The following is a 17526-nucleotide window of genomic DNA, read 5'->3' on the forward strand; positions in this document are numbered from 1 at the left end:
TACCCAAGGTCTACTGCCTATGTGTGTCAGAGTAGAAGTGTGCTTCACAGGGTTTACAATGGCTGATTTTTCAGAAGTCGATCACCAGATTTTTCTTCTGAGGCACTTCTGAAGTGGGATTGAATTTCCCACCTTTCGGTTAGCAACCGAGCACATTAACTATTTGTACCACCCAGAGATTCCATTGCCCAAGGTAGACACCTAGTAAATAGGCAGAACTGGGATTCAAACCCAGGCCAGTTTGATGATAAACCCTGAATTTTCTCCGTTGTATTTACACTTTATCAGAACAGGCTGTGCTCTACATGCCCTTCGTATCCAAACCAGCACATCCTGTTTCCCATGACACTCACTGCATTGGGTATAAGGAAAGATAACCAAGGGAAAACCTCTCCGCCTAGTCAGACTGCTCCCACCAGAGCCTGACGTCCTGTGTCTCCCAATAGGGCTATCCTGCTCAGCAGCCTGAGCCTGGGATCCCACTAGCAGCCCATAGTCCCAAGCTGGGACTACAGAGTACCCTATTAACTGTTCTGTTTCCTGAGACTCACATTTCCCACAAGGCCAAGCATGGGGCCACAGCCCTGCATTCCTCTGACCAGTTTAAGAAGATCACCAACCACACACACAGGCATGCCACGAGCAGCTTCCAGAACTCCCCCATCCCAGCTTGTTCCTGCTGCAAGAGAGATAGCTCTCGACCCCATTCAAAAAGATATTGACCTCTCCCCTCTAGGGAAGCTATGCCACATACTCTGAGTTAAGCTGAAACCACTTCTTAGACATGAACTCCAAAACAGTACTCCAAAGTTGGAATGCAAAAAGGACACGCAAGGAAACTGCCCTTTGATAATCAGCACAAATAAAATACTACAGATTTTATTGAAATATATGTTAAAATCAGGTCCCAAACAGGACTCAAGTGAAATAACATCCCACCTCTGAAACAGCTTTTATCTTTATCATTAACCTTGCTTCAATATCCAGTATCTACCTCTGCCAGCTCAAGTTGTCCCCTGATTTGCCAAACAAGGAATGCTGTCCACCATTATCATTGGTACAACTACCTGGAATTACATCTGGAGAGAGAAAAGCCAGGCATCCCACAGGACATCACCACTCTTCCTTAGGTCCAAGGTGATCAGGGCATGGCCCCAGACCGACCTCCTCCATCCAAAGGACATCGACGTCTGTGTTTGCTCCCTCATTGCAAAGACAAGCAGAATCAAACAAGGGCACTCACCATTGGCTTATGGTTGGGGAAAAACGTCTGCTCCACAAGTGGGAACTTCTCAGGACCCAGGGAATGGAAGATCTTAATAAGCTGAGAGAACTAGGAGAGAAGAGGAGAGAGCACTGGTCAGCCATTGCTATCCAGTATGGTGAAAACTCCCACTCCACCCCAGGCCTCAAGCATCTGACTGTTCTCCAGTGGCTGCTCCTTGCCTAAGGGATAAAGGCTAGAACCTTTGGCTGAGCATTCACTCTCTGTGTTATCTAGCCACACCAACCCCTCCATTCCTGCCAGGCCCACTGAGTTCAGCTCCACTGCATTCAGGGACCATTTACTGTATCCTCAGCACTTAATGCAAGGTCCTTGTCCACTGCTGACCCCTTCTTTCTAGAGAGGCAGTTGCATGCCTTAGTTCCTTGTGCGGGCTCCAGATCCAGTGTTCCTGGGTTCAAACTTCTGCTCTGCCATTTACTAGCTGTGCAACCCTGGGAAGTCATTTTAGGTTTCTGTGTCTGTTTCCTCATCTGTAAATTGGACATACTAAGAGATCCTACCTCATAGGATTGTTGTAAAGATTAAACGTACAACATGTTATGACCAGTGCCTGGTTCATAGAAGCACTCAAATGTTAGGTTATTGTTATTATTAATAATAAATATTTTCTCTGCTTTTACAACCCCATCCATTTCCCATAGCTCAAGTCACATCCCCTTAAAGAAGCTTCCCTGGTTTGCAAGTGCTCCTCTTGCTTTAGCGTGATCTTCTTTTTGCCAGGTCCCTGGGTGGTGCAAATGGTTAATATGTTGGGCTGCTAACTGAAAGGTTGGAAGTTGACTCTATCCAAGGGCATCTCAGAAGAAAGTCCTCGCAATTTACATCCCCAAAATCAGCCACTGAAAACCCTGTTGAGCACAGTTCTACTCTGATACCTATAGGGTCGCCATGAGTTGGAGTTGACGCGCTGGCAACTGGTTTTAGTTTTGTTTTGCCATTGTTGCTGTTGTTGTTTATTGTTGGGTGCCATCGAGTCAATTCCAACTCCTAGTGACCCCATGTGACAGAGTAGAACTGCCCTACAGGGTTTTCTTGGCTGTAATCTTTACAGAATTAGATCTTCAGGTCTTTCTTCCATGGAGCCACTAGGTGGGTTCGAACCACCAATCTTTTGGTTAGCAGCCAAGTGCTTAACCGTTGCACCACCAGGGATCTTCGTTTTGCCACAGAGGTAGGTATTGTCTCAGAGCTAGATGGTAGCAAGCCTCAGACTTACATTTCTTTTTCACCTCCCCCTACACACCACCCAACATCCTTAGGGGCTCACTTTGTGCCCAGCATTGCGCTGTAATGTTGAGACAACAGGCTGAACATGGCACACCTGGTCTTGAGAGAAGATGGACTACAATAGATGATGGAGATATGAAAGTCTTGCTGGAGACAAGAATGGGGGTTATGGGACCCAGAAGAGGGACAGAGTAGGGGTCAGGAGGTCCACTGGAGCAGATGCTATAGAGAAGGAGGAAGGGCACCCCAGGGGTGCGGAGAGACTGGGTACACTGCAGACATTCAGCACTGCCGTGGTTGTGACCTTGTAGTAAGAAACGAGGCTGGAGGTGATCCATCACAGACCACTAGGAGCCTTAAAGTTCAAACCAAGGAGCTTGGAATTCACCCAGATGGTGGAGGAGAGCTGCTTGTGGATATGAGCAGGGGAGAGCGAATTAGATTCTGATCATAAAGAAGGAGCAAGCTGCAATTTGCAGCCTAACGTAAATGCCCAATGGTTAGAACAGACTCTATAAGTCTTGCACCAGACTGACTTGGGTGTAACTCAATGCTAAGACCCCAGAGAGAGGGGTGGAGGTACCTTAGGAAATTTCTACATCAGACCAGTGTTGCTAGTTGCCATGGAGTCAATTCCAACTCATCTGCAGAGTAGAACTGCTTCATATGGTTTTCAAGGTTGTGACCTTTAGGAAGCAGTTCACCAGGTCTTACTTCCAAGGTGCCTCTAGATGGGTTTGTACCACCAACCTTTTGGTTAGTAGTCCAGTGCTTAACCATTTGTGCCACCCAGGGACTCCATTACCAGCCTATAAACTCTCCAAGTACAGCCTGCAGGTGCATTACAACCTGGACTCAACTTGGAGGGCCTAGGGCAACTCACAAATATGAGAAATGACGTGGGGGAGAGGGCCCCTCATTTTACAGATGAGGAAACTGATGTCAGAGAATGAGAGCAATTCCATAATTAAGAACATGAGTCTTGAAGAGGCCCAGCTGCCCTACTTACTACTAGCCACATGAGGCCAGCCTCAGCTTCCTCATCTGTACAATGGAGATATTAATAATACCTACTCCACAGGCTAGTTCTGAGGATTAAATAAAGTATGCGTGTTAATGGCTCAGCACAGTACACAGTTAGTGTTAATAAATGGCAGCTGCTACTATCACAAGGAGCCCTGGTGGCACAGTGGTTAAAACACTCAGCTGCCAACCGAAAGGTTAGCAGTTTGAATCCACCAGCTGCTCTGAGGGAGAAAGATGTGGTAGTCTGCTTCTGTAAAGATGTCAGCCTTAAAAATCCTACAGGGAAGTTGTACTCTGTCCTATATGGTCACTATGAGCTGGAATCGACTCCATGGCAAAAGGTTTTTTTGTTTGTTTTGGTTGCTACCATTACGGATGACTATGTGGGAAAACAAGAGGGGTGAATTAATACTATCTAAGACCATTTTCAGACAGTGACACTTGAACCTCAGATGCCATTAGCCAAAAAACTCAATGAGGGAAGATCGAGAAGACCAGAGCCATGGTCATAGTGGTGAAAAGCAATCCATATATATTGACTCATTCAATGACTATTGAGTGCCAACTGTACACAGGCCTTGCTCCAGGCACTGAGACAATAACAATTGTCACCATTTATTGTGTACTTGGTTCCAGCCATCATTCTGAGTACTTTACATGCATTAACTCATAACCCTACTATGTAGACTTTATTATTATCATCATTTTACAAATAAGGAAACTAAGCTCAGAGAGATTAAACAAGTTGCTCAAGGCTGCACAGCTTATAAATGGAGAAGCCTGAACCTAAGCAGTCTGGCTCTAGAACCCATGCTCTTAACTACTGCCCTACACCACCAGGCAATCACGCAGAGAGATAGTAAAACACGGCAGATGAAATCTCCATGTGACTTCATAGAGTTTACCTTCCACCCACGCCAACCTCTGCATCTCCTTTCTGCCTTTCTGGCTTAATTTTTCCCCCATCATATTATTATATTATACCATCATATGACATAGTATATATTTGTCATATTTATTAATATACTGCATGTGTTCCTGCCTGCTAAAATGTAAGATCCATAGGAGCAGGCACATTGGTCTGCTTTGTTCACTGCTATATCCCTAGGACCTAGAACAGTACCAGAACATAGTAGGTGCTCAGTAAATACTTGTTGTGTAAATGAATTACTTACGGGGAGGGACAGCTAATAAACAGATATTCGAGTAAATATACAATTCTAGGTGGAGATAAGTATTTAGGGAACAAATAAAGCAGGGTAAAGGATTCGAGAGTATTTAGGGGAGTGGAGGGTACTATTTTAGAAAAAGTCTCTCTTTGAGGTAACATTTGAACAGAGACTCAAAAAAATCAAATGAATGCACAAAACTAATGAATAAAAATCCAAAAAACCAAACCCATTGCCATCGAGTCAATTCTGACTCATAGCGACCCTATAGGACAGAGTAGAACTGCCCCATAGGGTTTCCAAGGAGCTGCTGGTGGATTCGAACTGCCAAACTTTTGGTTAGCAGCCGTAGCTCTTAACCACTATGCCACTATTGTTTCCAAATTAATGAATATAAGGGGAGAAATCAAATCTTAGAGACTGGAGAGCTATGAGCTCAAATTCTGGTCTCACCATTCACTGGCTATGGGACCCTGGGTGAGTTACTTAACCATTTTGAATCTGAGTTTCCTTCTCTGTAAAACAGGGTAACAATGCCCACCTCACATATAAGGTGAGCACCCAGCAGTGTGGTTTTCTGGTACACGATAAGTGCTCAATGAAAGGCACCTGCTGTTAATAACAACCACAATGATGATAGAATGTTAATTAACAATGATACCCTCTCTTAACTACTGGTACTGTAATAATACTATACAATAATGTGTTATTGTATAATACTTGTTAGTCGGCGATGACAAGGATGGGGTCAGAGATTCAAGTTGCTTGTTCAGTTGCTTAAACAAGACTCTTCTCACTACTGAGGCTTCTATGCTGGTGAACGGGCCTATTGCAGGGCTGGGAGAGCACCCGCTGCCTTGCAGGTCCTTCCAGGTCAGCCTGGCCTGTCACCTACCACCCAGGGCTTGCTGCAGAAGTTGTAGACAGAGTAGAGGGAGTTGACAGCTGGCAGCCCTCCATACTGGAGGCCGATGACCAGGCTGCGGTAGTCTTCGCCCAGGGCCATGCTATAGGCATGCTGGCGCACCAGGATGAAGTCTGGCTTGAATGACCTGCCAAGAGAGGGGTGGACAGCAGCATTACTTACCACACTGGTGTACGGATGGAGCCCTGGGGCCCCGGGTGTGTGGCTTGGGATGATGTGGTCACTGCCTGCAGCGAGCTCTGTTCCATATAAGGATAGATTCTAAGTATGTAGATGAAGAGGGCCAGATGGAAATTACAGCTGTCGTTGCTGTTGGGTGCCATCAAGTCAGTTTCCACTCATAGGGACCACATGTGACAGGGTAGAATTGCCCCATAGGGTTTTCTTGGCTGTAATCTTTATGGGAGCAGATTAGCAGGTCTTTCTCCCACGGAGCTGCTGGGTGGGTTCGAATCACCAACCTTTCAGTTAGCAGCTGAGCACTTAATCGTTACACCACCAGGGCTCCTTAAACTATGGCTAAACCAAACCAGACTCATTGCCTTTGAGTTGATTCTGACTCATAGTGATCCTATAGCACAGAGTAGAACTGCCCCATAGGGTTTCCTAGGCTGTAATCTTTACGAGGTGCAGCCCTGGTTGCATAGTGGTTAAGCATTAGGCTGCTAAACTAAAAGGTTGGTAGTTTGAATCCACCAACTGCTCTTTGGAAACCCTACTGGGGACAGTTCTACTGTCCCATAGGGTCGCTATGAGTCGGAATAGACTTGTTGGCAACGGGTTTGGTTTTTTTTTTTTTTTGATTTTTATGGGAGCAGATCACCAGGTCTTTCTCCCACGAAGCCGCTGGGTGGGTTTGAACTGCCAACCTTTCAGTTAGCAGCCAAATGCTTAAGCACTGCACCATCACGACTCCTAAAGATTATAGCTATTCACCCATAAAGTAAAAAGACAGAAAACCCTATACTTTCTTCTATGCTTGTTGTTGTTGGCTGTTTTCTAACTTTTCTCTACAGTGAACTTGTATTTCATTTATAATCAGAAAAAAATGTATCAAATATCTAGGGAATCTACTGAGATTTTACTAAGTATTTGCCACTGTACTGAATGCACCCTAAGCATAAACAAAACAAAACCAAACAAACAAACAAAAAAAAAACCAAACCAGTTGTCATCGAGTTGATTCTGACTCATGGCAACCCAATGAGTAGAACTGAGTTCCATAGGGTTTTCATGGCTGTGACCTTTCAGAAGCAGAATGCCAGGTCTTTCTTCCGAGGTGCCTTTGGGTGGATTTGAATCATCAACCTTTCAGTTAGTTACTGAGTGCTTAATTATTTGCACCACCCAGGGACCCACAAATGTACCCTAAGAAATGGGTATTACTACTATTAACCCAATCTACAGGTGAGGACACTGAGGCTCAGAGAGATGAAGTCACTTACTCATTGTCATGCTGCAGGAAAGTGGCAAGGCCAGGCCTACTTAGCCACATGGCCTGGGCTCTCTACCACCATGTATATGGCTTCCCTCCGGTCTATTTCAAACGTGTCCCATCTCTTTTAAGTAGCAACCTCTAGAAAGCAGCAAGAGTATCAATGGGACGGCCAACTACATGTCAGCCTCTTTGTGAGGCCCCTCTGGAGCTATGATCCTGATTAATGCTCACAAGCAGACATGGGCGGAAACCACACTCGGCCCCCATTTTATGGATGAGAACACAGCAGCTCAGAGAAATCATGAACTTCCCCAAATCACAAAGCTGGGAGGCAAGAGAGAGCCACCTCTGAACAAAAGTCATCTGGCTCTAAGTCCATCTGCTTTTCACACCATCACATGCATTGTTTTACTCGCACTGCTAAGGATGAAACTACTTTAGGATTCCTCACCTATAAGTCACACAAGAAAATCAGCCTCACACTAGACATGAACTCTTCACCAGAAATGGCATGATCCATTTGGCTCATTCAAAGCCAGAAATTTAGCTTCAAACAAGTCATGTCTTTTAAAAGAATTCAGATATAAGTTAAAATAACTCTCAAGGGGAAGGGATTTGCTCCCATTGAAGAGAGAAGAAAAGGGTGTGATTAGCTTGGGCCTCACTACACACTCCAGTGCCTAGCACTGGGCAGGGGCATAATGAATACATGTGGAAGGAATGAATGATGTTCATGAACATACATCTCCTTATCCTCAAATGAAATGGCAAGTGTCTCCCTGGCTAAATTGTAAATTGTCCCTAGGTGGGCCACTTAGACAGTGACATCCTTTTCACGTGTATGATTGAGAATGTGCTTGTGGGAACAGTCAATCATATGACTCTGTGGTTAGCATTAGGGTTAGAATCTTGGAGCTATTATACCTACATCCATATTCCATTCTTAGAGATGAAACCGTACAACTGGTATATTTTATGGATGGGGAAACTGAGGCCCATAGAAAGGCAGTGACACATCCAAGGTCACCCAGCAAAATTGTGGCTGAGCAGGAGGTGGCACTCAGGCCTCTCCTTTCTCTTTCTGTTCCGTGTTCTCTGTGTTGCACTTTGCCTGCTGATTACATCAAAAGATTGGATGGAAGGAAGGAAGGAAGGGAAGAAGGAAGGAAGGGAGGGAGGAAAGAGGGTAGGATGGAGGGAGGAAGGGAGGAAAGAAGAAAGGAATGAAGGAAGGAAGGGAGGTTTGTGTGTTTCTGATAGGAACCTAATAATGATAAGGGAACACTCACTTAAAATATAATGCTGAATAGGTTTCAGCGGAGCTTCCAGACTAAGACAGACAAAGAAGAAAGACCTTGAGATCCACTCCCAAGAAAATCAGCCAATGAAAACCCTATGGAACACACTGGTCCCACCTCCAACTGATCATGGGGATGACACAGGACCAAGCAGTGTTTCACTCCGTTGTGCATGGGGTCGCCATGAGTTGGGTACCTAACAACAACATCGGCGACTAACAACAACTTGAAATATAATCATTTTCCTGCTTTTATCTGATTTTAAAAGTAATACATGTTCATTGTGTTAGAAAAAAACAAAAACTTGGAAAGGACAAAGAAGTAAAATTACCCATAATTCTACAACTCAGAGAAAATCCCAGTTAATCTGTTTACTTGTTTCTTTATATGTCTATTGTGATCCAGTTATCTATTTTAATGCCTTTAATATGCATTCATACTTATAATGTATTTCATATTCTCTATTAATTATGATTTTTCTTGTTTTCCATATATTATAAGCATTTCCCTTACCATTAAAATATCTTCAAAAATACAATTTCTAATGGCTATATAATAGTCCACTGAATGGACATGTTATATTAATTCAACCAACCATCTACTATTTATTAATCAGGTTATTTTCTATATTTCTCACATGTATATCTTTGCACAATGATGCCTTCATTTTTAAACTGTTTACTTTCCAAGAAGTGGGATTATTGGGATAAAAGGCATAAACTTCTATTAACATACTTAACACATACTGCCAAACCCTGTCCAGAAAGGCTGTCCTCATTTACACTTCCCCTGCTGAGTTATCTGTGATGGTTAAAATTGTGTGTCAGCTTGGCTGGGCCATGATTCTCAGTGTTTTGGCAGTCATATAACGTGATCACTTCCCTGTTGAGATTTGTTATGTGATCACCCCTGTGATGGGATCTGCTGCAAGTAGCCAGTGAGTTGAAAGGGAATTTCTTTGGGTGTGTGGCCTGCATCCAAATACAAGTAGTTGTTCTGGCAAGGCTCGGGGGCTTTTGCTCTTTCTGGATCCTGCAGCTAGCTCAGGTTCGTCTGACCTCCGGTTCTTGGGACTTGAGCTAGCAGCTTACCTGCAGTCTTGCTTGCCAGTCTTGGGATTCGTCGATCTTCACAGCATGTGAGCAAGAGCCGTCTCTCCGACCTGCCCATCTTGGGTTTGCCAGCCCCTGCAGCTATGTGGATCAGGAGAAGGCTCTATCCTGATCCACAGACATGGGACGTTCCAGCCTCTACAATTGAGTGAGCCATTTTCTTGATATAAATCTCCCTCTCTATATATATTTATACACTTTACTGGTTTTGCTTCTCTAGAGAACCCAGCCTAAGACAATATCTGAGTGTCCATTTCACTACACCCTCACCAGCACTGCATTTTTTTTTTTTTTTCTCCTCCACTAGACTGGATTCTTTGAAAACCAGAGCTATGTTCCGGTCATCAGGGTTTGACCTGGTACAGATGCTTAAGATGTGTTTATGGAACTGAATGTTCTGTTCAGCTCCTAAAATGTTTACTCAGATCTGCAATTCTTATTCCTAAAATTTCTTCCAAATGACGGCAAACTGTCATCTCACACAATCAAGGAGTGCAGTGTTCTGGGTTTAAGAGAAAGGGATCATAGATACCATATACTTTGGACCACCACTTTCAAAGAATGGGGAAAAAAAATCAACTCGGAACATTAACACTAATCTCAACTCAGTCTTTTTTTTTTTTAAATTGTGTTAAAATATATACAACATAAAATTTCCTACTTTAACTATTTTAAATGTATGATTCAATGGCATTAATTATTTTCACATTGTTGTACAACCTTCACCATGATCTACTTCTAAAACTTTTTCATCCCCCAAACAGAAACTCTATGCCCCTTAAGCAATAACTGCCATCCTCCCCTCCCCCAACTCCTGGTAACCTCTACTTTCTGTTTCTATGCGGTTACCTATTCTAGATAGTTCCTATACGTGGGGTCATGAATATTTATCCTTTTGTGTCTGGCTTATTTCACTTAACATAATGTTTTCAAGGTTCACCCACGTCATAGCCTAAATCCCTGCATTTTTTTAAAATATATTTTTCAACTTGATAAGCAACTCCCCTACAAGACACCCTGCACCCCACTGTTGTCTTAGTTTGTATTTCTCTGACTCTAGTGAAACTGAACACTTTTTATTAACCAATTGTTTTTTCTTTTCTGCAAAAGTCTGCCCTCATCTTTCTCCATTTTTTAAAAGGAGACCTTACTGTTTCCTTACTTATGTGAGCTCTGTAGATTAAGGGGCTGTCCTTTTATCTAAAGAGTCCTGGTGGCACAGTGGTAAAGTGCTCGACTGCTAACTAAAAGAAAGGTCTCAGTTTGAATGCACCAACCGCTCTGTGGGAGAAAAGACCTGGCAATCTGCTCCTATTAAGACTACAGCCTAGGAAACCCTATGGGGCAGTTCTACTGTGTCCTATAGGGTCACTATGAGTTGGAATCAACTCAATGGCAATGGGTTACAGGTCTCTTTAACCTGCCCTATTTGTGGCAATGTTTTCATTAGTTGCTTGTTTGCCTTTTATTTTTATGGCTGTGTTGTTGTTGTTAAGTGCCATCGAGTTGATTTGGACTCATAGTGACTCCGTGTGACAAAGCAGAATTGCCCCATAGGATTTTCTTGGCTGTACTCTTCACAGAAGTAGATTGCCAGGTCTTTCTCCCTCAGAGCTGCTGGGTGGATTCAAAACCACCAACCTTTTTGTTAGCAGCCGAGGGCGTAACTGTTTGCACCACCATGGCTCCTTGATGACTGTGTACTCACCTGTAGGTTAGGATTAGTTCTTTCAGGGGGTTGTTATAAGGGTTGAATGGGATGATGTAGGGAAGAACACACACACATTGTAGGTGCTAAACAGGTATCGCCCCTGGAAGGGAACAGAGGGTCTAACTAAGCTCCATCCAGCAGTTGGGAAGACAGAGGTGGCCTCAGGGAGCCCTGGGCATGGGGAGCCCTGGGCACGGCCTGCTAGGCGTCCACAGCCCAAGTCTGGAGTGGAGGAGAGAAGGGTGCACACCTGGCCCACACCATCCATCAAGCATCCCCAGCCCCTGCTGGGTCCATAGACAGAGGCCTCCAGCATGCCTGCAGCGGCCAGGCCCAGGCAAACCAGAACAGCCACCATTCTGCCAGGAATTCAAAGTCCCACCCCTCTCCATGCTCAGCCCAGGCGGGGAGGGCGGGGGAGGAGAGCAAACGCAGAAACAGCTTCCCGTGCACTTTAATCAAAATTCCATCATCAGAAGAGTTCTTGCAGCATACAACATTATGATGGGAATGTCAGCTTGGCCCTGCAAATGGCATTTCCACAGATTTGTGCTTCAAACATGTATGAAAAATAAAATATATAATATTTATGGCTGTATGCTTAGAAAAGAACAACTGTAAACACAGTTTCAGTTAACTCAGAGTCAAGTCTATCTGCCTCTCCCTTGTGATTTCTCTCCCTGCTCTGATGCTCATGGTCCTCGGGGCTCTGTTCTTACAAGGAAACCTCTCCTCCTCCAGATGGTGTGGTTTCAGTCCCGGGGAACAGTGGCAGCAAATTTGGGGTCTGAAAAGGGATCACTGCACCCTGCCCCAGGAGGAAACACTTAGAGGTCTCGTGATGGCTAGCTTTCTAGTCTTTCATTGTATGCGAAGAACTCCTAAGAGGGACACAGCCAGGAAAAAAAAGATCTGGCTGTCTAGAAGACGAGGGTGTCCTTCAAGGCTGCCTCCCAAGAACGGTATCCCATGGCCTGTCTTGGGATGTTCTACTCCAGTTCTAGATATTATGGCACTCTGTCTCCAAAGACCCTGGGGGGAAAAAAAAACCACACACACGCACACACAACAGTTGCCGTTGAGTTGATTCAAACTCATGGTGATCCCATGTGTGTCAGAGTAGAACTGTGCTCCGCAGAGCTTTCAATGGTGGATTTTTTGGGAAGTGGATTGTCAGGCCTGTCTTCCGAGGCACCTATGGGTGGATTAGAACCTCCATCCTTTTGGTTAGTAGCTGAGCACTTAACCATTTGTGCCACCCAGGGACTCCTAGGGCCTCTAAAACTCGCCTCTGAGTCAGACTCCTTTTGGTTCTTTGATATAAAAGAAATCCTCTCTATTGTAAGGGCTTGGAAATCTACCTCAAGATTCTATATTCAAAGTGCTCTTTCAAAATATTAAATCACTCCCCTGCTTAAGACCCTCTAACAGCCTCCATCTCTCAGGCAACAGATTCTAAGCTCCTTACCAGAGCTTCGAGGCCAGAGAGGCAGGCTAGCCCCTGTCTACATCTCCATCCTCATTTGCTATCTTTCTGACCCTGCCTCATCTCCACTCAAGCCATGCTGACCACCTTCCATTCCTCTAATGTCTCTGCCTGGATGCTGTACTCCCAAAATTATGCATGCGTGACACGTTCTCATCCCTCACACATCAGTTATTGTTAGCTGCCATCGAGTCATTGATGACCCCATGCCCAATGAAAGGAAATGCTGCCTGGTCCTGCACTATCCTCATAATTGGTTATGGATTGGATTGTTGTGATTCACAGGGTTTTCACTGGCTGATTTTCAGAAGTAGATTGCCAGGCCTTTCTTCCTAGTCTGGAAGCTCCACTGAAACCTGTTCAGCATCATAGCAAGATGCAAGCATCCACTGGTGGTAGAGGGTAGTGGCTGCACTTGAGGTGTATTGGCTGGGAATGGAACCTGGGTCTCCTGCTTGGAAGATGAGAATTCTACCACTGAACCACCAATGACACCAACATCAGTCATCAGCAGCTCAAAATTCATATCCTCAAAGACATCTTTCCCACTCACTCTGTTGAAATTTGCTCCGATCCTCATAGTGCCCTAATTCATTTTCTTCATAGGTCTTGTCACAATTTTATTTCTCCTGTTTCTTTGTTTAGTTGCTTATTATCTGTCCCTCTAAAGATATCAGCTCCATGAGAACAGAGACCTTGTCTGTCTTGGACAAAATAGTCCTTAACAATGTTTTAAAATGAATGAGTTAATGAATACAAGTATGGATGAATGAATAAATGAATGAACATGAAGTGGAAGGGCTACTGGAAAGGAGACGAGACCTCTTTCCCAGAGTCCTGCAGAAGAGAAGTAGGACTGAGGGCCAAAGTAGCCAATAACTACGAGACTGCGTTGCAAGGTAACATGTTCTGTATTCCCAGAGGTATCTTAGCATCACACCCAGAAGTTTTTAACCCCACGGGGTTCAGGTTGTATCCCATGACTTAAGATTCTCAGACCCAATATGTGAAAGATAAACACTTTCCATGGATAATATGTCAGGGCAAATCAGGCCTGTGTTATAGTTTGAATGTAGACACCTGCCACTCACTGCTTCAGAGAATGAACAGGTCCTTCCTGACAGGCTAGGGGACGAGGGGTTAGCAAAGGGTGCTGTCTTAGTTAGCTAGTGCTGCTATAACAGAAATACCACTTGTGGATGGCTTTAACAAACAGAAATTTATTCTCTCACAGTTTAGGAGGCTACAAGTCCAAATTCAGGGCACCAGCTCCAGGGGAAGGCTTTCTCTCTCTGTCGGCTCTGGGGGAAGGTCCTTGTCATCAATCTTTCCCTGGTCTAGAAATTGGTCCAAAGGATGTGCTCCGCTCCTGGTGCTTCTTTCTTGGTCCCTCTCCTCTCTGCTGGCTTCTTGCTTTTATATCTCAAAAGAGATTGACTCAAGATACAACCTAATCCTGTAAATTGCATCCTGCCTCATTAACAAAACTGCCTCTAATTTTGCCTCATTAACATTCACAGAGGTTAGGATTTACAACACATAGAATAAATACATCAGATCACAAAATGGAGGGCAACCATACAATACTGGGAACCATGGCCTAGCCAAGTTGACACACAGTTTTGGGGGACACAATTCAATCCATAACAGGTGCAGAGAAATGAGTGATTCAAGCTGGATGACATGTAGTGTGTAGTTTCTCCCTTCTTACCCAGCATCCCACTACTCTTTCCAACCGGGGAACTATCACATCCTGCATGTCACCCCTTACATTCAAGGATGTGGCCGCCAGTAGCTGTTGAGCCCTGACAGTGGGCCAACCATCCTGTAGAGGGTGGAGATCCAGAGATGCTTGGGACATGATCCGTGTTTTCACCAAATTCACAGCATGGGGGGAGTTGAATGCAATTCAAGGCTTAGAACATAATAGATGTGCACTGTTGTTATTGTTGTTGGATGCCATCGAGTCATAGTGACCTCATATGACAGAGTAGAACTACCCCATAGGTTTTTCTAGCTGCAATCTTTATGGGAGTGATCATCAGGTCTTTCTCCCATGGAGCCACTGGGTGGGTTTGAACTGTCAACCTTTCGGTTAGCAGCCGAGAGCTTATCTGTTGCTCCACCAGGGTTCTTTAGGTATACACTAAGGATCAGCTAATGAACAAATGGATGAGTGAGTGAAATAACAGAGGCATGTAAAAGGTACAAAAGTGCCCGAAAGAAAAGTGTATTCACTTTGTGGGGGTGACTGTGTACCAGAAAATTTGGGTCTTGAAAGAAAGGCAGAGGTTTGTCATGTGGGCATGGCTTTGAGGGCAGCCCAGGTATCCAGGTAGAAGGAATGGTACCTGCTACTGAATGGTTGGACCTCTCAGCTGAGGGCTAGTGGACTGTGCTGGATACTGTTTTATCTGTTCAGCATCCTCCTTTTTTTGGGAAACGGAGTCCGTGAGAAAATCCTCTCTAACTACATTTCTCTGGACAGTAATCGGTCCAGGGATTGAGCCTCTGATGTAAGACGGCCCCATCAGAATCCTTCTCATGGATTTTGTATATGAGCATTGGAAGAGAGGAGTGGCTAGCTAAGTCAAAGTGACATAAACTAGGGTTACTGGAGGCCACTTCTTACTACATGGGGGAATCTCATCTGTAGTAGAAATGATAGCTGGGAAGAGACAGGAAAAATACAAAAGCCCTGTTAACATTATTTGAGCCATGAATTCTGCTGAGTTTGAAACTAGAACCACCTTTACCTTCTGAGTTGTACGAGCTGATAGATAGAGAGACGATAGATAGACGATAAATAGATAGATAGACAGATAGATAGATAAACTGCCCACTGAGTCCACTCCGACTCACGGCGACCTTACATACAACAGAACGAAATACTGCCCAGTCCTGCATCATCTTCATGATCACCAGCATGTTCAAGTCCACTGTTGCTGCTATTGTGTCAATCCATCTCATGGAGGGTCTCTCTCACTCTTGCTGGCCCTCTCCTTCACCAAACATGATGTCCTTCTCTAGCGATTGATCTCTCCTGATGACATGTTCAAAGTAAGCAAGTCAGACAATGTTCTGTTGTGATCCATAAGGTTTTCATTGTCTAATTTTTGGAAGTCAATCATCAAGCCTTTCTTCCTATGAGCTATTAAGTTCTCTTTTTTCCTTAAGCTAGTTTGAATGGAGTCTCTCACTTGCCAGCAACATTGCTCTGACTGACATTGGGAGGAACTAGCAAAGTTTGCAATTGGTTACATGGCTCGTGTATAAGGTATGATGAGGTGGCAGTAAGAGATGAGCTTGGGAAGGAAATTCCAGTCACCCTCATGGACCCCTTCCTGCCTCCCTTCTATCTCCATAGTCCCACTGGGTCAAAGCCCTGTGTGTTTCATGCATGAATGAGAAGACCTCCTTCAATCCCACTAAAGCCAGCACATCCTGGCTAGAGGCTGTACCTGGGTTTTCTTGTTATTTCCACTTCAGACTTAACAGGAGATATTATTTGGGCTGCTGATCCCAGTTCTTCCTCTAAAGAGGTGGTAGGCAGAGAGGAAATGGATGACAACCTATAATTACATGGTGAAGGGGGGACAGGTGATGTCTTGCTGGAGGATTACAGGGTGCTTCCGGCAGCATTGAGAGGCAGAAAGCTGAAGGCTGAGTGACTTTTCATCACCTGAGAAGTACTAATTCCCTCAAATATGCAGAAGCCTGCAGTGTCAAGAAGAGACCTTGGCTAGGCTTTGCCTGGGACCTGAATTAATGAGCTGAAGCCTCATTATTCTTGGCTGCTTGACACTATTTCATAACTGTTCCCTGTTCCCTAATTATAGCCAAGTTGACAAAGGGTGACAACCATGCTGATATTGGTCACAGGCTGGCCCATTACACCCAGCTCTGATCCCAGCAAAGCCAGTGAAGATTCTAGACTTTCTGACATTCAGCCGAAAGACTTCAGGTTCTTGCTTCAATTTCTGCCCTCCCTACAATCCTTCTCCACCTCATTTCAGCTCTGGAAATTCAGCCTCAGGCACCAAATCTGGGGGGTGGCAGAGGGAACCAAGGGAGCTGTGCAAACCAGCAAAAAAAAAAAAAAAGAAAAAAAAGGCATCATGAGGAAAACCAAAAAACCAAACCAGGTGTTGTTGAATGCACTGTGACTCATGGCGACTCCATGCGTGTCAGAGTGGAACTGTGCACCCAGGGTTTTCAATGGCTGATTTTTCAGAAGCAGATGGCCAGGCCTTTCTTCTGAGGTGCCTCTGGATGGACCTGAACTGCCAATCTTTCGGTTAGCAACCAAGTGCTTAACTGTTTGTGCCACCCAGGGACTCAAACCAGTTGCAGTCAATTCCAATTCCTGGCAACCCCATGTGTGTCAGAGTAGAATTGTGCTCCACAGGGTTTTTAATGGCTGATTTTTCGAAGCAGATCACCAGGCCTTTCTTCCAAGGCACCTGGGAGTGGACTCCTATCACGAGGAAAAAGTGGGGAAGAAATCTAAACATCTAAAGGGTCTCTATGCCTCTGAAGGTTGATGGTACCATAATCCTGCTCCGAGGATAGAGCCAGAGGAATGCAGACAGAGGGATTTGAACTGACCATATGGAAGGACTTTGGAAATTAGCAGTGCTTCCCACCGGCCTGAGGACTGCAAGAAATTAGTCCAGGCTGAAAAGAAATTAGGTGGCAACCAACCAAGACTCTGGCGAGGAGCAGATCACAGAATGCCACAGTGGGGCCTGTGGGGCCAGCTGCATGGCGGCCGGAGGACAGCAGGGAGGGGCTGGTGGGCTCACGGGTAGGCAGGCGTTCTGATGGATCCCAGGGACCTCTCTGT

At 44.8% G+C, this 17526-nt stretch overlaps 1 protein-coding gene across 1 annotated transcript in view; it reads right to left on the reverse strand.

Annotated features, from left to right (window-relative positions):
* SYN3 (synapsin III) overlaps nt 1-17526 on the reverse strand; it is a 658658-nt gene that overhangs the window by 462374 nt on the left and 178758 nt on the right. The window contains exons 5-6 of the mRNA XM_023728907.1: nt 5606-5762; nt 1244-1333 (exon numbers count right to left, since the gene is read on the reverse strand). Of these exons, the coding sequence (XP_023584675.1) occupies nt 1244-1333; nt 5606-5762 (247 nt within the window). The remainder of the gene's footprint in view (nt 1-1243; nt 1334-5605; nt 5763-17526) is intronic.

This window comes from Trichechus manatus, unplaced genomic scaffold, assembly GCF_000243295.1.
Source record: "Trichechus manatus latirostris isolate Lorelei unplaced genomic scaffold, TriManLat1.0 scaffold00027, whole genome shotgun sequence".
Classification (NCBI taxonomy): Eukaryota; Metazoa; Chordata; class Mammalia; order Sirenia; family Trichechidae; genus Trichechus; species Trichechus manatus.